Below are 25881 nucleotides of genomic sequence, written 5' to 3'. Positions count from 1 at the left end.
GTAAAAGGGGAATGGAGGAGATCCAAGAGAGGTACAGTGGCAGCTCTGTTGCTTCTATTTACAAATCTCTGCTGCAACAGTAGAGAGTAAATAAGAAAAAAATATTAATGTCTGTTTTAACTTCCTATGTCATCTATTTTTATCTATTTTTAAAATTTAAAAATTGTATAATAGCTCATGTTTGTAAGCTGTTCAACTTCTAACATCCTCTAGCTATACAAGATATGAAACAGCAGCAAAAGGAATGAGCCCTCTTACTAAGTTATACCCAAGACACAAAACCTTACACAAATAAGAACTTAAAAATTGCCATACTGGAATCAGATTAAAGGTCCATCAAGCCCAGTACCCTGTTTCAAAAGAAACCGATCCAGGTCACAAAAGTAACTGACAGGAACCCAAAAAGAAGCAGTTAGAGTCAATGCTTCTTGTATACAGCTAAGCAGTGGCTTTCCCCCAAGTCTACCTTAACTGACTATGGACTTTTCCTTCAGAAACTTGCCCTTTAACACCTAGCTCACATAAGAACAGAAGAATAGCAATTCTGGGTCAGACCAATGGTCCACCTAGCCAAGTATCCTGTTTCCAACAGTGGCCAACCTAGGTCACAAGTACCTGACAGAAACCCAATTAGTAGCAACATTCCATGCTACCGATCCCAGGGCAAGCAGTGGCTTCCCCCATGTCCATCTTAGTAACAGATTATGGACTTTTCCTCCAGGAACTTTCCAAACCTTTTTAAAACCCAGATACACTAACTGCTGATACCACATCCTCTGGCAACGAGTTTCAGAACTTATTTTGCTGGCACTACTAGAACCAGTCCCTGTATGGTAGCACACCAAGACACTTACTGTTTCAAATATATACCAACATCGCAAAAAAAAGCAAAAGCAATAAGTCAAACATTTATCTGGAATGGTTTAGGTACAGCAAGTCTGGAGGTAAAGGACTAGGACAGATGGCATTTTGAGGGATTTTCCAGCCCTATTTTTCTCAGATTGGAAAGAAACAACCTATAGAATTCCAAAATTCTTCCTATCAAAAAATATATTTTCCATGATACTAGCTGTATATTCTCTCTTTGTTATTGTCATCTCAAATTAGTAGACTGTCCACAGTCTTAAAAGGCAAACAAAGACATCACTGGAAGATTCCATAATTAATCAAAAGACCAGATCAGCATAAGTGAAGACCCTGGAACTCTAAAAACAATAGAAATAATGAGGATAAGAAGATGGAGTGAAGAGTGTAACTGCTATGTAAGTGTTACGGTGAGAGGCATGGGACCAAGCCAAATGGGAGCGAGGACTTAGAAGTTATGGAAGAAATCTGTGAGTCCAGAGACCAACTGTAGCATTATGTAAAGAATACTTCAATGTAAAATGTTCTGATTTTGTTAAATAATTAATTTTTTATGTAACAAAAATGAAAAAGTTAAACAAAATTAGCAAACAGTGAATAAATAGATGCGTGGCACAGGAACATAGCCCCAAGGAAACTGATGGAAATAAGTTCTGCTCCAGATTCTAGAATTCACTTCTATGTTTTCTTCTGTTGCCATTTTGAATTGGTAAAAATAATTTGTTCCTAGTACAGTCCCTTATGCCAATTTCTTGATTTACATTTCATGATCCTTTAGGATTAGGTATATATTTTTTCTTCTCTTTCTCCTCTTTTTGTGAGCTTTTTTAGATCTTTGCTTATTTCACCAGCTGTCAAATTTAACATGATGGCTCATCTATGTCCATTGTTAATTTTTGTTTCTACAGAGGTAAAATTATTGTTCTGCTAGAAGTAAGCAGACTGTTCAATGCTTTGGTTCATATCGTATTACATGTTTTGGCCTATTGTGGTCCTGATTGGCTTCTGAGTTTACTAAGCATGGTTTTCAAATAAAATAAGCGGAGAAATGTGAGGGTGGTTGGAAACTGGACTGGGAGGGTTTTACATGAGTGACATGAATATGTTTTCTGTTGTCAGATGCAGGGAGGGAGTTTCTACAGGGTTTTCTTTTCTTAGATATTGTTGACTGATTTGCAATATGATGTTTTTGAACTGTTCTGCACTATTTCTTCAATAAAAATTGTTAAAAAAATGTTTTTAAAAAAATATTTATTGATACTATGTATGTTTTATTGTTACCCACTTTGGGTTAAAGCAGGATATACATGGAAAAATAAATAATTTGCTCCTAGAAAGTCACAGGGTCATTTGTTTACTTTACAACAACACAAACAGTTTTAATCAGGGTGCATGTTGAACATGTACCTCTCCACATCCATGACCCACTTTACATAAATATATTTGTCTGTATTTTTGTAGAACTGCTTTTTAATATGGTTTTATGCATCAGATTTCTTCATAATTGTTCAAACAAAAGTATTAATGTTATTTATACCTTATACCACTACAATAATTTCCAACTGTTTCCATTTGTTCCCCGTTATTTTTCCCTTCAATTCAGTATGGTTTTCAAAACACAACTCTTGGTTTCGGAAAAATATACCATGAAGGTACAGCAGGTTTCATTTGACCAATGTAACACTTAGGTGGACAAAAACATGAAATCAATGGTTATGTGGTCATTACCTAAGAAGCATTTTCTCTGTATCAAGACGACAAGGTGTTCAAGAGAATTTACATTTTTAGGAATCTGGCAGGGATGCAATAAGAACATTTCTGCAATAATGCCAGAAATGGACAGAGACTCCCAACTCATTTGATACAGGCCTACACAGGATTTGAGCTCATGACTTACTGTGAAAGGCTCTAAATGTTGCAAGGATTCCCTTGACTCATCCATTCCTCATAAATGTTATATGCTGCTAAAGCATATCTTGAAATAGTTTATTATTCCTGCAAATAGCAAACAAAACTACTCCTATTTTGATTATTACTACCTTAGTCTCTTGGTTGTTTTTATTTTCAATGCCATAAATCTCCTGGAGAAGATAACTAACACGATCCACCTAAGGGAAGAACAGGAAAAAAAAAAAAGGTTAAAAGAATTTTAACCAGCAGGAGGTGCTTTTAGATTTAACCCCACATTCTCTCTCAGCATCACATAAATCTCCAAGTTCATCCCCTGAGGACTACTGAAAACTGAATCCTGTAGAGTGGCTTTCAGAGCAGCAGTAAGCCATCATGACCATCTAGTGAGTCTCAATACCACCAGATTCAGCAAGTTATAGCAATGGTATCAAGTTGATTAGTCCATCTGGCCACTCAAGTGAATACCCAATGGTCCAGTTACCCTCTTTCATAGGTTAAACTGACAAACTCCAAGAACTACACTTAATTCCAGGAAATCTCAACAGCATTATAAGGAAGCATTTACATATAAGGTTACACCTCCCCCCCCCCAAGTCTAAAGTAAATAGACTGTGATATCCTTATCCTTTTGAGCCAGTCATCAGATTGAATGTGACAAAGGATAGCAATGTGGAAGGAGAATTTAATAGAACTGGCACCTGAATGTATCTGTTCTGGTGCAATAGGCCTTTTAGAATATGATAAGAGATCCAATTAAAGAATTTAATGAAATATGATCTGGCCTCCAGTGGAAAACCCTCAAGGAGATGTTAAGGAGCAAAATTATTAGTTATGCAAGTCACCTCCAACAAATGACCCTGGAATCATAATAGCAAATGGATCAACAAATGTAATATTTAGAAGAAGCATAAGCATATTGTTTGGGGTTGGAATAGATGCTTGAAAACATCTGGGCATTCTGCAAGTGGGTAAAATGGAAACTTTTCTGTTCTATACAAGGCAATGCTAATATAAGCAGGGTAATAAGGTTGTTGCTTTACTGTCCTGGATGCTGTTCAATACCTATATTTAATCATTTTCAGCATAAATGCACTCCTTAATCCCTATGTCCATCTTGAATGGTTTGTAAGCTGTCAAGCGCGCACACAAGTGCCTTCCTACCCATCACGCAAACGCAGTCTCCTCAGTTTAATACTATAGCAAAAAATAAAGTAAAAATAACAAAGGAGACAACTCCAAGGGGAGGTGGTAGGGATTGAATATAAAGCCTGATATTCTCGGAGAATACCTGCTACAGGTAAGTACCTTCGCTTTCTCAGAGGACAAGCAGGCCTATTTATACTCACAAGTGGGTAATCCCTAGCATCCAGGCTCACCAAAAACAACAAACATTGGTCAACTGGGCCTCGCAACAGCAAGGACATAACACAGATTAACCCTGAAACTATATACAGTCTGAATGAGTGTGCAGCCTGGAACAGAATAAATTGGGCCTAGGAGGGTGGAGTTGGATTCAAGACCCCAAACAGATGCTGCAACACTGTCTGCCCAAACCGACTGTTGCGTCTGGTATCCTGCTCAAGGCAGTAGTGTGATGTGAATGTGTGGACTGAAGACCACGTCGCAGCCTTGCAAATTTCTTCAATGTAGGCTGACCTCAAATGGGCTACCGACGCAGCCATGGCTCTGACATTATGAGACGGGACATGACTGTCCAAGGCCAGCCCAGCCTGGGCATAAGTGAAGGAAATGCAATCTGCCAGCCAAATTGAAATGGTGGGTTTCCGGATGGCGACCCTATCCTGTTGGGATCAAAAGAAATAAAAACCTGGGCAGACTGTGTGGCCTTACCCGCTCCACGTAGTAGGCCAATGCTCTTTTGCAATCCAAGGTGTGCAAGCTGCTTTCACCAGGATGGGCATGAGGTTGAGGAAAGAATGCTGGCAAGACAATTGACTGGTTCAGATGGAACTCTGATACCACCTACGGCAGGCTGCGTGCAGAGGACTACTCAATTATGATGAAACAGTATAAGGTGCATCTACCACTAAGGCCTGAAGCTCATTGACCCGACAAACTGAAGTAATAGCCACCAAGAAAATGACGTTCCAAGGTCAAGTACGTCAGATGGCAGGAATTCAGAGGCTCAAAAGGATCTTTCATCAGCTGGGTGAGAACGACGTTGAGATCCCATGATACAGGTGGAAGTTTGACAGGGGGCTTTGACAAAAGCAAACCTCTCATGAAGCAAACAACTAGAGATGGGCTTACCTTCTACACGTTGAAGATAAGCACTAACTGCACTAAGGTGAACCCTTACAGAGTTGGTCTTGAGACCAGACTCTGACAAGTGTAGAAGATATTCAAACAGGGTCTACGTAGGGCAAGTAAAGGGATCTAGGGCCTTGCTCTCACACCAGACGGCAAACCTTCTCCATTTAAAAGAGTAACACCTCTTAGTGGAATCTTTCTTGGAAGCCAGCAAGACTCGGGAGACACCCTCTGAAAGACAAGGAAGCAAATTCTAGGCTTTTAACATCCAAGCTGTGAGAGCCAGAGACTGGAGGTTGGGATGTAGAAGTGACCCCTCATTCTGTGTGATGACAGTGGGAAAACACTCCAGTCTCCACAGTTCTTTGGAGGATAATTCCAGAAGAGGAAACCATATCTGCTGCAGCCAGTATAGCGCGATCAGAATCATGATCTGCTAAGTTTTTCCTACTAGAGGATATGTAAACAGAAGACCTCTCCCCCAACTGAGAAGGAAGACATCTGACGCTAGTCTGTCGTGGGCCTAAAGCCTGAACAGAACTGAGAGACCTTGTGATTGACCTTAGTGGCAAAAAGATCCACTGAGGGGGGTGCCCCATGCTCGGAAGATCTTGCAGGCTATGCCCATTTTGAGAGACCACTCATGAGGTTGCATTATCCTGCTCAGTCTGTTGGCCAGGGTATTGTTTTCACACACCAGGTAAGTGGCTCGCAGGAACATGCCATGCTGGGGAGCCCAATGCCAAATCCAGATGGCCTCCTGACACAGAGGACATGGTACGGTGCTCCCCTGTTTGTTGGTGTAATACATTGCAATCTGTCTGTTGGATGAGAACAATTTGGTGATATAGCCGATATCTGAAAGGCTTCAGAGCATTTCAGATCACTCGAAGCTCTGAAGATTCATTTCCTGGGAGGACCAAGCAACCTGAGTGTGTAGCCCATCTACATGAGCTCCCCATCCCAGGAGAGATGCATCCATCATCAGCACTTTTTGTGGCTGAGGAATTTGGAACTGAAGTCCCAGAGTCAAATTGGATCAAACTGTCCACCTCTGAAGAGAGCATACAAGCTCTGGAGACATTTGGATGACATCTTCTAGATTCCTCATGGCTTGGTACTACTGAGAAGCCAGGGTCCATTGAACTGATTTCATGTGAAGACGTGTCATGGTTGTAACATACACTGTGGAAGCCATGTGGCCCAATAATCTCAACATCTGCCGAGTGTTGACCTGCTGAGAGGCTCAAACCTTGGACGGGAGTGCAACTAGATTGTCTGCTCTCATGTCTGGGCGTAGACACAAACCATCTGAGTATCGAGCAGGGCTCCGATGAAGTACAATCACTGAACAGGGCAAAGATGGGACTTGGGGTAGTTTAAAACAAACCCTAGTAGCTTGAGCACTCGAATAGTCATCCAATTGAACTCCAGAGCTCCATCCGGAGAGCTGACCTTCACCAGCCAATCATCGAGATACGAAAACACATGGACTCCCAGTCTGTGTAGCAACGCTGCAACTACCGCTAGACATTTGGTGAAGACCCTGAGAGCTGATGCGAGGCCAAAAGGCAACACATGGTACTGAAAGTGATGTGCTCCTAGCTGAAACCGAAGATATTTCTGGTGGTCTGGAAATACTGGGATGCGAGTATATGCATCCTTTAAGTCCAGAGAGCATAGCCAATCGTTTTTCTGAATCACTGGGAGAAGGAAGGATGCCCAGGGGGAAAAATCCTGAACTTTTTTCAAACTAGAATCTGTTCAGGGCCCTTAGGTCTAGGATGGGATGCATTCCCCCTGTTTTCTTCTGCATAAAAAAATACCTGGAATAGAATCCCTTCCCTTCTTCCCCTGGTGGAATGGATTCCACCGCATGGGCCTTCAGAAAGGTGGAGAGTTCCTTTGAAAGTACCTGCCTATGCTGAGAGCTGAATGAATGAGCCTTCGGTGGGTAATTTGGAGGTTTGATATGCCAACTGAGGGCGTATCCAAGACGGACTATTTCAAGAACCCACCGGTTGGAGGTTATAAGAGGCCACCTTTGGTGAAAACATTTTAACCTCCCCTGACCGGCAAGTCGTCTGGGACGGACACTTTTCCTGCGGCTATGCTCTGCTGGAGCCAGTCAAAGCTTGTCGCTTGCTTTTCCTAGGAAGCAGAAGGACCTTAGGCCCATGCTGTTGACGGAAATAAACGCGCTGGGGTTGAGCCCGAGTAGGCTGGCGAGCCGAAGAGTTGTACCTACGCCTAGGATAGATAGTAGTAGGAACTCCTCCTTGGTATACCAAAAGTCCTCATAGCTGAGGGGACTGATCCAGAAGGTAGTGGGAGAGAGAAGAGACGGTACCAATGTGTCTTTTGATTTGGACAGCGACTTCCTCACCTTCTCTGCAAAAAGATTATCCCCCTGGCAAGGGGCATCTGCCAACCTCTGCTGAACAAAATGTTCCAACTCAGAAACACGCAGCCATGAGAGTCTGCACATTGCTATATATTGAGTACAGATCCTGGATGCCACATCAAAAGTGTCGTAAGTGCCCCTGGCCAAGAACTTTGAACACACCGGGTTCAGAGGTGATCCCTTAAGACTCATCCAAGGAAAAGTACTTGGGATCCTTCTCTGAATCCCATGAGTGCTCCTCTTTGGTGTCAGACAGTACCTTTTAATGAGATTGTCAAGACCAAACCTGCCTTGGTGCCGAGGAACCACGTCCTTGAGTGACATCAAGAAGTCGACTCTCGTCTCTACTCTTGCAAAGCTTCCTCTATCGACATTGCAACCCAAGTCGGCACTCCCTCAGTCAACACTGGTGCCAAAAGCCAGGCTGACGGCCAAGCGGGGCTGCAACAGGAAGCAGGGTAGGCGTAAGCACCCCTGGTGCCAATGCACACCGTTGCATAAGGCCATCCAGCAGCTCAAGGAGCAAGGCCCAGATGTGCTCATTGAGGGCCAACACAGGGAAAAGCTGGGGTTCCGGCTCAGGCACAGGTTGCAGAACCATGGGGTTGACGCGGGAGCTGGATCTCAGCTGCTAGGTGCCAATGCGCATGTCTCCTCCTGTATGGAGGGGAGCGGTCCTCCCAGCTCTGAAGCTTCTCGGATGCTGAGACCTTTGACGCCCTGGAGATCCCGGCACCATGTATCGAGAGTGACCAATGACAATGCTTCTTGGCCTTCGCCCGAAGCATGTCACCAAGGCTCCTCAGTGCCAACAAAACGACATCAAATCCTCACGTCGCATTGGGGTCAGGTCTGACAATGGACGGTCCCAGGGGGCCCTGCATAGCAGACGGCCCCGAGGCAGGTGGAGACCCCACTCGATGCTTCACTGCTCCCAGTGTCTACGGGTCTAGTAGCAGCCATGCTTTCCAACGCTCCTGATGCCAGTGCGATGCTTGACGTCGATGCCGACGTCAAGGAACCTAACTTGGCTCTCGTGAAAGCTGGGTCCTCTTCTTCATGCGAAAACAGAGAACACAGCAGGGCTATGGTCAGGCCCAAGACACTGCAGATACCAAGAATGGGTGCCTTTGTCCGAGATTGTCCGATTGCACCGAGTACAGCATTTGAAGCCATTGGGAATTTTTGTGGACATGGAAGGAAAACCTTTGTTGGCTAAATCAATGGTTCCCAAACCTGGTCCTAGATGCACCCTAGCCAGTCAGGTTTTCAGGATATCCACAATGAAATTTCATGACAGAGATTTGAATGCATTCGAGGCAGTGAATGCAAATTTCCATCATAAATAATCATTATGAAAACCTGACTGGCTGTGGTGCCTCCAGGACCAGGATTGGGAACCTCTGGGCTAAATTAAATGACGCGATGGTGCTTGAAAAAGGGGCAAGGCATGGTAAAAAAAAAGAAATGGGAAAGTCCTGGCCAAAATCAAGGCCTAAAAGCAGCCCAATGACGACGGAAAAACAAAACTTAGAATCGGGCAAAACAACTCTAAAGAAAATAAAGGAAAGGTAAAATAAATTCCAACAAGAGGAGCTCAATTATTAAGACGAAAAAATATCCAGAAGGCACAAAAAATAGCTCTCTAGACCGAGTGAATGAAAAAAGGGCAAGAAAAACACCTTCACCTCACACAGAAAAAGAAGAACTAAGGAGATTGTGTCTGTGCGACGGGAGGAAAGGCACTCGCCAGTGGAACATGGCTTGTGCTCCACAAAGCTGTCTTTCAGCTATGGCAAATATCGGACCAGGCGACTCGGATCAGCGTCACCCACTTCTGGGAATAAATAAGTCTGCTTGTCTTTGGAGAATATTGTTCATTTTCTAGCGTAGGTTTAGCAGGCGCTAAGCAGAACACTATTGTGGGACGCCTCAGCACATCCTGCGGTAGTGCTCTTTTACCGCATGGTAGGCCCATCATGTCTTAATAAAAGGACCCCAGAGTGTTTTGTAATCAAAGTTCCAAAGGTCATGGTATCATTAGTCTCAATTATGGTTCAGAGCTTAAGCTCCTCCCAGGAGCACAGGCAGTACAAAATGACTCAAATATCCTGGTGCCAACCCATATACAATTTTAAAAACCAATGTTAAAATTTTGAAATCTATCTTCTAACAGGCAATCAATGGGATTTTATCAGATATGGCATCACAAGTTCTCTGTAACTACCCCCAAATAAGTTTTCCTGCTACATTCTGTAATACTTGAAGCCTACGAAGTTGCCTATCAGAAAGGTCCAGAAGTACACCATTCACGGAATCAAAATCAGACAGGATCATAGTCAACAAGGAATCAATATAGACAAGTGATGTCAACCATATGGAGAGCCACACAAAGAGCACAACCACAAATAACAGCATTAAAGCATGGTACCTTGGTTATGCTCTGTGTGTGGCTCTCCATACAGTTGTTACATCACTTGTCCATATTGATGGTGTATCAGCTAAACATTTTATTGGGACTCATTGACTGATATATCTGCATTGTCAACTACACAGCAAGATTGTTTTTGACTTCTGAGGCAGGTGCCTTCTGTGTCAAAACACAGAACTGTGTTGAGTCTATTTGATGTACCGTTTGAGTCTATCTGAATTACTGTACACATGAGAGCCCTTGTTGTTTCTTCACTGTTGTTAATAAACTACTTATCCTTGAATTGGAATTTCATTGGTCTTCCCCCATTTTTTTTTCTTTGTTGGTGTGCATGGGGGTACCACCTTCTTTCTTTCTGTACAGGATCGTGCCTACATAATCACTTCAAAGAATGTGGGTGCCAAAAATCTAGTAATTTTGCCTAATTAATTTCAGATGATAGTACACTTTCTGAACTACCATATTAATATGTTATTCCATAGTCAACTTAGCATCTATCATATCCCCAATATTCTCACCTCTATAGAGATCAAAATCTGTACCCCATCCAAATTAACTGACTGACCAGTAAGGCCAACTGATGATCCTCCAACCCATATCATCCTAGTCTTATATAATATTTATTTTAAAAAATCAAAGTGGAAATAGACCCATCTTAGAAGAGTTGTTTAATCTTTCCTATTTTATTCAATACACCCTGATGAGCTGACAGATTACTACTGTTCCCATTCAAAAGAATAAAAATACAGTAAACATTTATTTATACTGCCCTATTATTATTATCATTATTTATTGCATTTGTATCCCACATTATCCCACCTATTTGCAGGCTCAATGTAGCTTACATGGTTTTGCTATGACATTGTCATTACAAAATATCAGATACAGTTAGTAGTGTGTAGAGATAAGTAGGGAAGAAAGAGGAAGTGATTAGGCGGGTGATAGTAGAAGTGGATTTTCCTAACTGGTTCGGTTGGGAAAGTGAATTAGTGAAGCTGTTGGCTCTCGTTGTAGGCCTTGTTGAAGAAGGGTGTCTTCAGAGATTTGCGAAAGTTATGTTTCGACAATTGATTTCAGGGCTGTGGGTAGAGCATTCCATATCTGCGTGCTCGTGTAGGAGAAGGTAGTGGCATGCATCAGCTTGTATTTTAGTCCTTTACAGCTGGGGAAGTTCAACTTGAGAAATTTGCGGGATGTCCTTGAGGCGTTTCTGGGAGGTAGGTCCACTAGGTTCAGCATGTAGATCGGGGCGTCTGCGTGATTAATTTTGTGTACAATTGTACATATCTTGAACGCAATGCGTTCTTTAAGTGGGAGCCAGTGCAGTTTCTCTCTTAAGGGTGTTGCACTTTCATATTTAGTTTTTCCAAATATGAGTCTGGCGGCAGTATTCTGGGCTGTTTGGAGTTTTTTGATAGTCTGTTCTTTGCAGCTCGCATATAGTGTGTTGCAGTAATCCAGGTGGTTTATTACCATTGACTGTACCAGGGTGCGGAAGACGTATCTCGGGAAGAATGGTCTTACTCTTTTGAGTTTCCACATGGTGTGGAACATCTTTTTCGTCGTGTTCTTCACGTGGGTGTCGAGAGTGAAGTTTTGATCAATAGTAACTCCGAGAATTTTCAGGTTTTGTGAGACTGGAAGAGAGCAGTGTGGTGTGATTATGGTAGAGAAGTTTTTTGTGTTATGTTGGGAGGTGAGTACAAGACATTGTGTTTTTTCTGCGTTAAGTTTTAGTTGGAATGCATCCGCACAGGTGTGCATGATTTGGAGGCTTTGGTTGATCTCGTTGGTGATTTCATTTAGATCATGTTTGAACGGGATGTAGATAGTGACATCGTCTGCATATATGTAAGGATTTAGGTTTTGATTGGCTAGCAGTTTGGCTAACGGTATCATCATTAGGTTGAATAAGGTTGGTGATAGGGGGGATCCTTGGGGTACTCCACATTCGGGTGTCCACGGGGGTGATCTGTCTGCGTTCGTTATTACTTGGTATGATCTTGTGGTTAGGAATCCTTTAAACTATTTGATTACTGTGCCTCCTACTCCGAAGTATTCTAGTATATGTAATAGTATTTCATGATTAACCATGTCAAAGGCAAGTCGAACTGTAGGATGAGTATGTTGTTACCAGTTGCGATTGCTTGTTTGAATGAATTCATTGCGGCTGCTAGAACAGTTTCTGTGCTGTGGTTTGTCCGAAATCCTGATTGAGATTCGTGCAGGATTGAGTGTTTATTTAGGTATTCAGTGAGTTGTTTCGTCACTATGCCTTCCATGAGTTTGGTTATGAGTGGGATAGATGCTACTGGGCGGTAGTTGGTTAAGTCCATTGTGTTCTTCTTAGCATCTTTTTGAAGCCTGTGATATACGTGGTTCGTGAGGTCTGTTTTGAATTGTTGGGGTGCGAATCTTATTAGACTATTAAGGCATATGTCTAATTTGCATTGTGATTTGGCGTATTTCCGAGCCAATGTGAGATTTCCTTTGATGAGAGCTTGTCAAAGTTGGTCCATGATCGGTCTACTGGGCATTCCCCGGGTTTCGGGTCTAGACATTCAAGTATGTTTGTGTAGTCCGTTGTATTTGTAGGTATCAAGCGTCTGAGATTTATGATTTTTTCCTGATGATTTGCGAGATTGATTGCTGATGGGGTTTCTGTGTTGTTGGAGGTGGCTGTAGTGGTGTTTAGGAGATTGTTTACGAGTGAGAAGAGTTTGTGTGTATCTTTGTAGTTTGGTCCTATTTTGGTTTTGTAATATGTTCTTTTAGTTTGTCTGATAGCGTATTTATATTTTCTTTGTAGTTGTTTCCAGTCTGAGTGTGTTTTCGTCTTTTTTCTTGTTCCATGCTCTTTCTAGTCTTCTGACCTGAGTTTTAGTTCTTTCAATTCTTCATTAAACCATGGTATTGAGTTCTTTCTGTGTGAGGTTCTGGTTTGAAGTGGTGCTATATTGTCTAGTATTGTTCTGCATTTGTTATCCCATTCTTGAAGAAACTGGGATGAGTCTGTAGGTGCTGTCCATTCCTCGGTGTAAAGAAGTTGCCAGAATATTGGTGGGTCTATTTTGCCTCTCGTAGTGTAGGTTTGTTGTTTTTGTTGTGTCTTTTTAGTTCTCCAGTGGAGGGAGAGGTTACCACTGTAGTGGTCAGACCATGGTCTGGCTGTCCATTTTGTGTCTGTTATTGTGAGATTTGGATCTGATGAGAATTTGTGGGTGATGATGTCTAGTGTATGTCCTTTTTTATGGGTGGATTGTGTGTTTGGCCAGTGGAGCTCCCATAGTTGGAGGAAGTCTTTGCATTCGCGTACATTGCTTGAGTTAGTATCTTCAAGGTGAAGGTTGATGTCACCTGCTATGATAAGGTTCTGGGTGGACAAGCAAGTATTCAATATGAAATCTTGAAAGTGCATTTGTGAGTCTTGCCAATTGCCCGGGGGTCTGTAGAATAGGATTAGGTTTAGGTGTTCATGTAGGTTGGGGTGGTTAATTCTGACTGAGGCTATTTCGAGTTGGGGGGCGAATAGATTCTGCTGTTGTTGTGACTGTGAATTGAGATTTATAGATTATTGCTATACCTCCTCCTCTTTTTCCTTCTCTTGTCCAGTGGGTAATTTTGTATCCTGGCAGACAGAGCTCTAAGATTATAGGGTCTTTGGGGTCATGGATCCAGGTTTCGCTGATAAGGAGGAGGTCGAGATGGTCATCTGTGATCCAGTCGGTTAGTGTCATGGTTTTATTGACTGCCGATCTGGCGTTGATGTATCCTATTTGTATTTGCTAGTAGTGATCGGTTGGATTCGAGGTAGTGTTAATTTTTATCAGTTGTCTATCTTCTGGATGTGTGCATTTGTTAAGTCCTTTCATTCTTTCCTGTTGATGGTGATCGTGGTTGGTAGGCATGTTGCACATGGGTTGTATGGGTGATTTGTGAATTGTGTGGGTGGTGTTGTCTATGATAGGGTTTGTGGGTGCGTGGTAGATTAGGAGGAGATAGTAGGTGATTAGGAATAGTAATTTGCTGGGGCTCATATCAGTGTTCGTTGTTTAGGGAGCGTTAGTGGGTTACAGTTCAAAATTCAGTGACTCGATATTTTAGATTAGGAAGAGGAAGTAAATTATGAGTATTTTTTTTTTGGTGTTCATGTTAGCTATGGTTCGTGTTGTTTGGTTGTGTTTGAAGGTGTTAGTGAGTGAACTTTTGTACGGACAGTAGGCAGTATGAACAGTGCAGTGCAGTATGAGCAGTATAGTATGAGCAGTACAGCATGGCAATACAGTGTAAGCAGTACTACTTAAACATTAGGCAATACAGTGTATGCGGTATAGTATAAGCAATGCAGTATAAGCAGTGCAACTTAAACAGTAAGCGGTACATAGTTTAAACAGTAAACGCAATATAAGCAGTACAGTAAACGTAGTGCAGCATAATTAGTGCAACTTATCCAGTAAGCAGTACAGTATATGCAGTATAGTATAAGCAGTGCAGCTTAGACAGTAAGCAGTGCAGTATGCGTAGTGCAGCATAAATAGTAATTTGGTGCAAAGTTAAAGTTCTTTAATGCATTATTAAAGTGATACATAAAAGTGGACATGAAAAGAGTGGTCAAGATTTTACAAGAAAGCCTGGAATGGCTAATGTCCTGTAATATCCACCTGGACCATTTTTTTAAAGGCAGGGTGTAGATTATTGAATATATGGCAGCCAGCAATACAGAATAAAGTAGCGGGGCAACAGTGGTCTTGGATATGAATGAAGCATTTGATTGGTTAACATGACCATATTTCCTGTATTGAAGGTGTTAGTGTTCCCTGAGAAATTTACTGATTGCCAAATATCTTGGTCAATGAGAACTCACTACAACTTTCCCGATTCTATACAGTACAAGGTAAGGCTATCCTTTATCACATTTGCTGTTTGAAATGGCAATTAAACCTTTGGCACAAGCTGTTTGAGTCTCCCTACAAATTGCAAGATTCAAGACCAAGGTGTCCATTAATATACAGGATGTTTTGTTATTTCTTAAACAGTTGCATTCATCAGACTTGGCTTTGATACAGCTGTTCATAGGCGCCCGGTATAGGAGGCAGCCAAAGCGACGGTGGTGTGCTGGAGCAGGCTCGCACCCAGCTGGCTCTCCTCCCTCCCCCCTTCCCTCCGGATCCGGTAACCAACCTGACTCGTCGAATTCTTCGAGGCAGGCAGTCTTGCCTGCCCGCCCCACTGCCAGCGCTGCTGGCGTTCGCACTTTAAAAATGGCCGCCGAGACTGCCAGAGGCCTCGCGAGACTTCTGTAAGTCTCGGTGGCCATTTTGATGCGCGAACGCCAGCAGCGCCAGCAGGGGAGAGTCAGCGCTCGCAGCGGGCAGGCAAAACTGCCTGCCCTGAAGAATTCGAAGAGTCAGGATCCGGAGGGAGGGAGGAGAATTAGCGGAACAACTTGGGAGGGGGTGGCAGGGGAGAGAAGGGAGTCGCTGGGCATGGGTGGATGGAGGGGAGAGAACCAAGGGTCACGCTGGGTATGGGTGCATGCAGGGCAGGGGAGAGGAGGGTCACTGGACATGGGTGCATGCAGGGCAGGGGGAGAGGAGGGCAGGGCAGGGGAAGAGGAGGGGAGAGAGAAGAAATGCTGGACATGGATGGAGGGGAGGGAAAAGTGAGGAAGGAGATGAGATGAGGGAAAAGGAAGAGAGGAGAAAAACTGCACATGGATGAAGAAAATAGGCAGAAGCTGAGGACCAGAAATGAAGAAGAAAGGAGGAAAGGAAAGAAATAAATGGAAAGGAAGCCCTGGAAACGGAGTTAAGAGGACAGATAGCAGCAGAATTGGATACTGGACCAGCATGATCAGAAACACAGTCACCAGACAACAAAGGTAGAAAAAAATCATTTTATTTTCATTATAGTGTTTGGAATATGTTCACTTTGAGAATCAGGTGCTCAACATTAAAAGTTTATAGTTATATACTTATGTATGGCATTTTATCCCACATTAAACATGAATTAGGATGTTTTGTGGCTCTACATGAGAATTGTGATATATTATGATCCCTTGTTTCATATCGTTGACAGTCTGCATTTTCCGTATGGGTGGTATATTGGTGTATTAGGTTCTGCCCAGTGTAATATTTATGGTACAGTAAGGTTCTGAGTGTGTTTTTACACAAAGTTGTGCATAGTGTTTTGCAGTTGAGAGATTGTGGTTAGTATGTGCTTTGAGCAACCACTTTATTCTTTGACATATGATACATAGCTAATATCTAAATTTAATAAAAGGTATTAATTGTGACTTTTATTTTTATTTATTTATTTTTTCTGTGTGTTATCAGACATTTATGGATTTAAGCTCCACCCCTGGCCCCACCCCCTAACCCGCCCCCCTTTAGCCTCCCCAAACAGTTGGGCCACCGACCGCCTATGCAGCTGTTACAGAGGTTTGGGGAGGTTTTGGGCTTACAGGACTAACGTGGAAAAGTTGAACATTTTTCCATTGTGTGTCACTTATCTTACCATGGTGTATGAAACAATTTAAGATGGCTACTTCTGGCTTTGTGTACCTTGATATTAGCATTCCTGTTAATCTGTTTAATTTGAAATGAGATTGAAGGGGGGCAGACTCAAGAAAAATGTCAGGAAGTATTTTTTCACGGAGAGAGTGGTGGATGCTTGGAATGCCCTCCCGCGGGAGGTGGTGGAAATGAAAACGGTAACAGAATTCAAACACGCGTGGGATAAACATAAAGGAATGGATCCTAAGGAGCTTAGCCGAGATTGGGTGGCAGAGCCGGTGGCGGGAGGCGGGGATAGTGCTGGGCAGACTTATACGGTCTGTGCCAGAGCCAGTGGTGGGAGGCGAGGCTGGTGGTTGGGAGGCTGGGATAGTGCTGGGCAGACTTACACGGTCTGTGCCCTGAAAAGGACAGGTACAAATCAAGGTAAGGTATACACAAAAAGTAGCACATATGAGTTTATCTTGTAGGGCAGACTGGATGGACCATGCAGGTCTTTTTCTGCCGTCATTTACTATGTTACTATGTTTTGGCTTAATTAAACCCTTGTTATAACTAATATTCACCTTGTTATAACTGTTATAACTAATATTCATAAAGATCTGCAGCATTGGGCAGATATGCTTAATCTTGGGCAGTACAGATAAACATTTTATTTATTTTATTTATTTGTAACATTTGTATCCCACATTTTCCCACCAATTTGCACGTAATGGCGATCGCCATTTCCGGGTAGAGAATTACAAATGGTATTACATTAAGGCGCATACATGGTAAAGTATAATACAATATGGTATTGCGTAGATGTTCTTGAGTGAAAGAAGAACTTAGATAGTCATCTATAAAAAGTTCAATTCAGAAACATGCTGAAAGTGAATGGGTTGCCATGGTTTTTATATCTGTTTCAGCATTTTAGCATGTAGGGTACCAAAATCTGCATTCTCAATATGCAAAGCTTCATCTGACATAAGCACACCCTGTATTAAGTGGGAGAGGTTTTCTAGGCCCAAATCTGAAGGGAACATGGGCTTACTGGATGTGAAGCCCTATTACTGGCCAGCTAGGCTGGAGTATAAATGCATAGTTTCAAGAGAACAGGTCAGCATTGGTTTCACTGGAAAGAGGACCAAACAACCTAGCATAACAATTCAATCCCAAGCAGCTCCCCTGTAGTTCTTACATTTTGAGGACAAAGCCTTTGCTGGCACATACAGTGCAAGAATAGAGGTTGGTGCATAGACAGAGTGGCAGAGTTTGCACCGTTTATGAAAGGATTCACATTGGACCTTTCTTCACAGAAATAGGGATGTGGGAACAATGTAGATTGAAATGTGTCTGGCAGGTATACTCAGGAATATCTGTAGCTGTTTTTAAGCACTTAACGATAAATTTTAGATTACATAAGATTCCTACCACTTATACATGTACATCATGGAGACCATAGGGAAACTTAACAGCAGGAGTAAATATCTAGACCATGACATCCCTTAAGAAATAAATGAGCAGTCCAACAGGTCCTGGTAAAAGCAATAAACAATCTATAGATTTATCACAACGGATATGTGCCAAAATATAACAAAGTGGAAAGATGAAGGAGAAAGAAAGGGGAAAAACAAGTATCAATAATAGCTGTAGAGAAGGAAGGAAAGACAATAGGAGGAGGGAGAAGAAAGCTAAAGGAGAGACTAGAACAAACAAGATTAAAAAAAATTGCCCAGATAGCAAAATACAGAAAGAAAAATATTCAATTTTAAAATGTTGAGACCAGAATGTGTCTCCTCTAGTTTGAATTTTGGATAATACAGGAAGAAATGCATTTGTCTCTCTTTCTGGAACTGTACTTCTTTATAGTCTCCCTTTTTTTCAAAAGGGGGGGGGGGGGGGGGAGTCCATTTCAGTTTGTGTTTGCATGCATTATCATCAAAATTAATATACAAACACAACTTCATCAAACAACCCCCTCCTTATCCCTAAAATGCAAACCCTTTGACAAATTCACCACCACACCAAACCTTCCGCTAAGCAGTTTTGACTTTTCCATCACCCAGCTTTAAACATCCCCCCCCCCCCCCGACAAGATGGCTTAACCTTCATGATAACTCCCCTACCTTATTTTTCTAATTTTTTTTTTTTTTTTACAGTCATCAAAATGTCACCACACCTTTGCATATTGTGGTTAATTATTCTGTATTAGGTTACATAAGAATAGCCATACTGGGTCAGACCAATGGTCCATCTAGCTCAGTATCCTGTTTCCAACATTGGCCAATTCAGGTCACAAGTACCTGACAGATCCCAAATAGTAGCAAAATTCATGCTACTGATCCCAGGGACAAGCTGTGGCTCTCCCCATGCCTATCTTAATAGCAGACACTGGACTTTTTCTCCAGAACTTGTCCACAATTTTTTTTTTAAACCCAGATAGAGTAACCCACCATTATGGCTATTCATATGAAGGTGGTTTCAACACATGCACGTTACACATATTTGCTATGGGAAACTACACATTTTTGTTTGAAAATCAGCAAATGCAAAGTAGATGTGTTAAATGTTCATATAGCATTACATTTGAAAATTAAAGTATGACCTAAATATGCCCATAAGAATGCCATGCTCTAAATGAGGCTAAAATTATGTCTATGCTTATTTTTATTCCAATTTATAACCCTTCATTTTATATAGCAATGGGGTTAACAAGAAATTTGAGAGATTAGAAAGGAATGCCATATTCATATAGAAAGCAGAAATCATGAACTGGAAAGCGACAGTAGGAAGAGGTGCCAACTGCATAGTCTCCTCTCAGATGGGACCACTATACACTTTAGTAAACAAATGAGTTTGCAGAGCAGTTTTGCATGTTAATATGTGATTATTTTAATTATAATAAAATAGGCAACACACGCCATAATAGAGGTCCAAGAAAAAAGAATGCACTATACTGGGTTGATTCAAGATTTGCCGAGCTGTGAGAAGGAACAGTTAAACAGAAACACAACAGGAATGCAGGGAATGTGAGGAAGCAAAATTGAGTTATCAATGAAGCTAAGTATGGGGGGGAAACCAGTATACATGCATTAGATAACCCGCAGGACTTTTAGCCATAATTGAGGGCAGCAATTTCAGTCCAGCCATTTTACCTAAATAGCACCTTTAAAATTTTTTCTTTAACTGTCTTTGTTGCTTTCCCAAAACTCCAGCAGAGGATGCTTCAACCAAATACCATTTTCTGAATGCTGAAAAAACAATAAGTACTCACAATTTGTTTCTGTTTTAAAGGCTTGACTGAGAAGCTGCCATCCATGTGCTGGAAATTAAAAAAACAGGTCAGATTAGGTCTGTGAATATCCATATAAAAACTTTTGAACAGGATAAGTAGCTCTCAGGGCATGTGCCATGCTATGGCGCGCACACACATTTTGTCTGGCACATCCGACTGATTGATGAAGATGTCAGCTTTCTGAACATTTTAAAAATCTGTGGACTAGCCTGCTGATTTCATAATGCCTGAACTCAGCAGTGACCTCACAAATTTTCAAAAAACTTGAAGACTAAAAGCTTGTAAAACCTAACACCTATTTGTTAATCAGGGACTTAAGTATGGAGGCACGATTAACTTCCAGCAGACCAAAGTAGATTTTTGTGGATTTTTTTTTAGGGGGGGGGGGGGGAGGGGACAAAACCTCATCAGCATCTATGCTGGAGAGCTCCATGATGTAAATATAGCTTGCCCATCCCAAGAAGCTTCATGAAAAATTATGTGCAACTGTAAAAATCACCACTCTTGTTCTACCAAGGTACTTTAAGCAATCATTTCCTCAAAGAAAAATTTTGATAAATATACATGCAAATCCAACAAAGAACCGCTAATGAGTATAAATTGACACTGCATATATCTGTTTCCAAAATCCACCTATCTAGAATTCCTTCACACTGTATCATTCATCTCTGAAGAGCACTTACTTGTGGTTCATGTCTACAAGACTATTATAAAAGTGTGATTAAAACCATACATGGCCTGCCAACCCAATGATGTCCATTATCATATGGAGGACCTGGGCTCAATTCCTCAATCAGGGTTTCTGTTGGATATGGCTAGGGTTGCTTTATCACACAGTGTTAATAACCAGTGGCATATTAAACAAAGTCCAACTGGAGCTGTGGTTTGTAGTTCCTGGCTAAGGACTGTTGCTGCAGTGGCTGAACAGAGTTGGAGGAAGGAGGGATGGTATAAAAACAAGGAAAAATATCCCAGGTACTTGTCAATGAAGGCTGATGGTGCCATAACTCAGAGAAGCCCAAATGACAGGAAACAATTGCTATTCGACCAAAGAAAGCAAAGCTACTCTATAAAGCAGTGCTTCTTAACCCAGTCCTAGCTTTCCTGCTCCCTCTTGCTCCCCACCATTGCCACGATCTGACTCCTTACTTCCCCTCCCCGAGCCGCAGGGTGCTCTCCCGCGACATACCCGAAGCCGCCCTGGTGGTCTAGAGGAATCTTTGTGGCAGGAAAGATCCCCAGTCTTTCCGGCCCGCTACCGGCGCTGACCCCCTTGTTGCCACATCGCTCTTTAAAAATGGCTGCGAGGCCGCCGTTGGAACGTCTCAGCAGCCATTTTAAAGAAGATATGAGAGTCAGCACCAGCAGCAGGCAGGAAAGACTGGGAATCTTTACTGCCCCGGACTCTGCTTCAAGTATGTGCCTGGAGGGGTAGTGGGAAGGAGGTCTGGGATAGGTGGGTAGGAGAGAGGGAGGGAAGGGGGGGATAGGGTACTGTAAAAAAAAAAAAATCAAGGTAATATCTGTGTTGTTTGGAGGGGCTGGTTAAAGGGACGGGGAGGGGAGGATACTGGTCTGCAAAGGGCCCCGAAATTGCTAAGACTGGCCCTGGTTCTGCATTTCAGTGAAGGTAGTATAGATTACATATATATGCACGTCACCACAGATGGCTTAAAAACTGTCCTCTTAATGGAAAGAGTGGCCTACTAATTGGTAGGCATGAAGAACACTTCAACTGACACTTTCTGTGACCTTGGAAGACTGTCTCCTGTTGAACAAAGGTACCCAAAGGTTGTTGACTGCATTTCATAATCCATTTTTGCAAAAAACAAAATGGCGTACACAGCTACATAAATGTAGTAAATAATTAGTTAAAACTAGAAACAGGTTAAACACAGTAATCATAAACCACTTACACAAACCAAAAGTTAATAAAATATCTAATATGTATATCTGATTCATAAATTACTGAATATTCAAATTCCCAGACTTAGACCCAAATTATTTTATCTACCCATATAACACAAAATCAGTTAATACTGGTCCAACGAATCTGTTAAAATATTTTTAACAGCCTTTTAAAACCCAAAAGATTAGCTGAATGTACGGTAATGCATGCATCTAATATTATAAAATAACTATGGTCTGTCCTTCCCCTGCTCTGGGACAGGTTTGTCTATCACTTACTTTTTCAAATGCAGCCAAAACAACATGAGCATGTCCTGTGATTTCTGGAAAAAAGAAAAACAGACGACAGCTGACACTGGAGGCGTCTGACTGCACCAACATCTCTCACTTGACATCCAGGATCAGTCAAAAAGGAAAATTATCCAGGGTTGCAGCTCTTTTTGGCAGTAACTGCCTAAAACACTTGGCAAAGAACGAATTAAATCTGACTAAAGTTCCAGGCAAACATTCATTGCATAAATACTCAGTGTTAATAGGATGCTATTAAAATCTGCAATGTACCCGCCAGGGTGCAACTATATTATTGCCTTGCTGCTTGAGTTACAGAAAAAGTCATTATCTTTACAAATTAGAGCACACTTCTAGTACCTATACTGGTTCAGAGTAAAAATAAAGGTCTTCATGGGAATGGACAACTACAAAAAAAAAAAACAACAAAAAAACAACAAAAACACCTGCTCTAAAGAGTTCCTTTAGATATTTAAGAATTATGAGAAGAAAAAAAAAATTACACAGCAACAGAAATATCTATATATATATATAAAAGGCAACCCCAACGTTCTATGAAGCCTCCAGCCGGATGTGTGAAGCGCCAGAGATATCCGGTTTCCCCATGAGTGAAGGAAAACAGCACAGCACGAAATCCCTCTCTCTGTAACAGTGAAGGACTCAGAGGGGGGGAGGAGAGAGATGCCCTCACTCTCTCTGTAACACAAACACAGCACAGCAGGAAACTTAACACTGAAGGACTGGACTCAGAGGGGGGAGGGGGAGGGAGAGAGGGCAGAGGGCAGGGACACTCCCACACACTCTGAAGAAAACCTTGCTAGCCCCCGTCGTTTCATTTGCATCAGAAACGGGGCTTTTTTACTAGTATATTATATTACAGAACTCAAATTTTACAGATCTACATAGCAACTGGTCAATTCCACACAAATAACTCAATGCAGACTTAAGGTTAAGCTTTGGAAACTAACCAGGGACACAGCAGCACCAATGATAAAGTGACACAAAGGATAGGTAAGTATCACCTGAATTCAAGTTAGCATGACTGGGAAGCGTGTAGGTGAAGGGGAGATAGAAAGGGGATTAGATTGAGGATTTTTGGGACCATTGTAAGTGGTTGATTAATAGCAATGAAAACGAAAATTCACATGTCTAAGAGTCAGACGTCAACAAGATCTACCGCAGAAGTCTCTAGGGGGTATGTTTACTAAGGTGCATTAGCGTTTTTAATGCGCCTGTAAATTTAAGGCATGTTAAATACTAATGCGCCTATACATTTCTATGGGCATGTTAGCATTTAATGCGTGTAACCCATTTATGCGTGTTAAAAAACACTAATGCGCCCATAGTGCCGCTTAGTAAACACAGGCGTAAAAATGTTAAAAAAAAAAAAAGATTAATTCAAATTGGATTTTCTACAGGCATTTTTATATAATTGATTTGGGTTTTTAATTCTGATGAAGATGTTACGATACATAAGTAGAGCGAATGCTACATACCTGTAGAAGGTATTCTCCGAGGACAGCAGGCTGATTGTTCTCACTGATGGGGTGACGTCCACGGCAGCCCCTCCAATCGGAATCTTCACTAGCAAAGTCCTTTGCTAGCCCTCGCGCGCATGTGCGGCCGTCTTCCCGCCCGAAACCGGCTCAAGCCGGCCAGTCTCATATGTAGCAAAACAAGAGAAGGGAAGACACAACTCCAAAGGGGAGGCGGGCGGGTTTGTGAGAACAATCAGCCTGCTGTCCTCGGAGAATACCTTCTACAGGTATGTAGCATTCGCTTTCTCCGAGGACAAGCAGGCTGCTTGTTCTCACTGATGGGGTATCCCTAGCCCCCAGGCTCACTCAAAACAACAACCATGGTCAATTGGGCCTCGCAACGGCGAGGACATAACTGAGATTGACCTAAAAAATTTACCAACTAACTGAGAGTGCAGCCTGGAACAGAACAAACAGGGCCCTCGGGGGGTGGAGTTGGATCCTAAAGCCCAAACAGGTTCTGAAGAACTGACTGCCCGAACCGACTGTCGCGTCGGGTATCCTGCTGCAGGCAGTAATGAGATGTGAACGTGTGGACAGATGACCACGTCGCAGCTTTGCAAATTTCTTCAATGGAGGCTGACTTCAAGTGGGCTACCGACGCAGCCATGGCTCTAACATTATGAGCCGTGACATGACCCTCAAGAGCCAGCCCCGCCTGGGCGTAAGTGAAGGAAATGCAATCTGCTAGCCAATTGGATATGGTGCGTTTCCCCACAGCCACTCCCCTCCTATTGGGATCAAAAGAAACAAACAATTGGGCGGACTGTCTGTTGGGCTGTGTCCGCTCCAGATAGAAGGCCAATGCTCTCTTGCAGTCCAATGTGTGCAGCTGACATTCAGCAGGGCAGGAATGAGGACGGGGAAAGAATGTTGGCAAGACAACTGACTGGTTCAGATGGAACTCAGACACGACCTTTGGCAAGAACTTAGGGTGAGTGCGGAGGACTACTCTGTTATGATGAAATTTGGTATAAGGGGCCTGGGCTACCAGGGCCTGAAGCTCACTGACTCTACGAGCTGAAGTAACTGCCACCAAGAAAATGACCTTCCAGGTCAAGTACTTCAGATGGCAGGAGTTCAGTGGCTCAAAAGGAGGCTTCATCAGCTGGGTGAGAACGACATTGAGATCCCATGACACTGTAGGAGGCTTGACAGGGGGCTTTGACAAAAGCAAACCTCTCATGAAGCGAACAACTAAAGGCTGTCCCGAGATCGGCTTACCTTCCACATGGTAATGGTATGCACTGATTGCACTAAGGTGAACCCTTACAGAGTTGGTCTTGAGACCAGACTCAGACAAGTGCAGAAGGTATTCAAGCAGGGTCTGTGTAGGACAAGAGCGAGGATCTAGGGCCTTGCTGTCACACCAGACGGCAAACCTCCTCCATAGAAAGAAATAACTCCTCTTAGTGGAATCTTTCCTGGAAGCAAGCAAGATGCGGGAGACACCCTCTGACAGACCCAAAGAGGCAAAGTCTACGCTCTCAACATCCAGGCCGTGAGAGCCAGGGACCGGAGGCTGGGATGCAGAAGAGCCCCTTCGTCCTGCGTGATGAGGGTCGGAAAACACTCCAATCTCCACGGTTCTTCGGAGGATAACTCCAGAAGAAGAGGGAACCAGATCTGACGCGGCCAAAAAGGAGCAATCAGAATCATGGTGCCTCGGTCTTGCTTGAGTTTCAACAAAGTCTTCCCCACCAGAGGAATGGGAGGATAAGCATACAGCAGGCCCTCCCCCCAATCCAGGAGGAAGGCATCCGATGCCAGTCTGCCGTGGGCCTGAAGCCTGGAACAGAACTGAGGGACTTTGTGGTTTGCTCGAGATGCGAAGAGATCCACCAAGGGGGTGCCCCACGCTTGGAAGATCTGGCGCACCACTCGGGAGTTGAGCGACCACTCGTGAGGTTGCATAATCCTGCTCAACCTGTTGGCCAGACTGTTGTTTACGCCTGCCAGATATGTGGCTTGGAGCACCATGCCGTGACGGCGAGCCCAGAGCCACATGCTGACGGCTTCCTGACACAGGGGGCGAGATCCGGTGCCCCCCTGCTTGTTGACGTAGTACATGGCAACCTGGTTGTCTGTCTGAATTTGGATAATTTGGTGGGACAGCCGATCTCTGAAAGCCTTCAGAGCATTCCAGATCGCTCGCAACTCCAGAAGATTGATCTGTAGATCGCGTTCCTGGAGGGACCAGCTTCCTTGGGTGTGAAGCCCATTGACATGAGCTCCCCATCCCAGGAGAGACGCATCCGTGGTCAGCACTTTTTGTGGCTGAGGAATTTGGAAAGGACGTCCCAGAGTCAAATTGGACCAAATCGTCCACCAATACAGGGATTCGAGAAAACTCGTGGACAGGTGGATCACGTCTTCTAGATCCCCAGCAGCCTGAAACCACTGGGAAGCTAGGGTCCATTGAGCAGATCTCATGTGAATGCGGGCCATGGGAGTCACATGAACTGTGGAGGCCA

At 43.0% G+C, this 25881-nt stretch overlaps 1 protein-coding gene across 1 annotated transcript in view; it reads right to left on the bottom strand.

The window, feature by feature from the left end:
- The window catches only part of MGRN1 (mahogunin ring finger 1), a 180203-nt gene that overhangs the window by 54038 nt on the left and 100284 nt on the right, over positions 1-25881 (bottom strand). Inside the window, exons 7-9 of the mRNA XM_030212140.1 lie at positions 21861-21904; positions 19653-19700; positions 2904-2972 (exon numbers count right to left, since the gene is read on the bottom strand). Coding sequence (XP_030068000.1) covers positions 2904-2972; positions 19653-19700; positions 21861-21904 — 161 coding nt within the window. The remainder of the gene's footprint in view (positions 1-2903; positions 2973-19652; positions 19701-21860; positions 21905-25881) is intronic.

Source organism: Microcaecilia unicolor, chromosome 8 (assembly GCF_901765095.1).
Source record: "Microcaecilia unicolor chromosome 8, aMicUni1.1, whole genome shotgun sequence".
Taxonomy (NCBI): Eukaryota; Metazoa; Chordata; class Amphibia; order Gymnophiona; family Siphonopidae; genus Microcaecilia; species Microcaecilia unicolor.
Note: the sequence above shows the minus strand (reverse complement) of the source record. Positions and strands in the feature narration are given on the sequence as shown.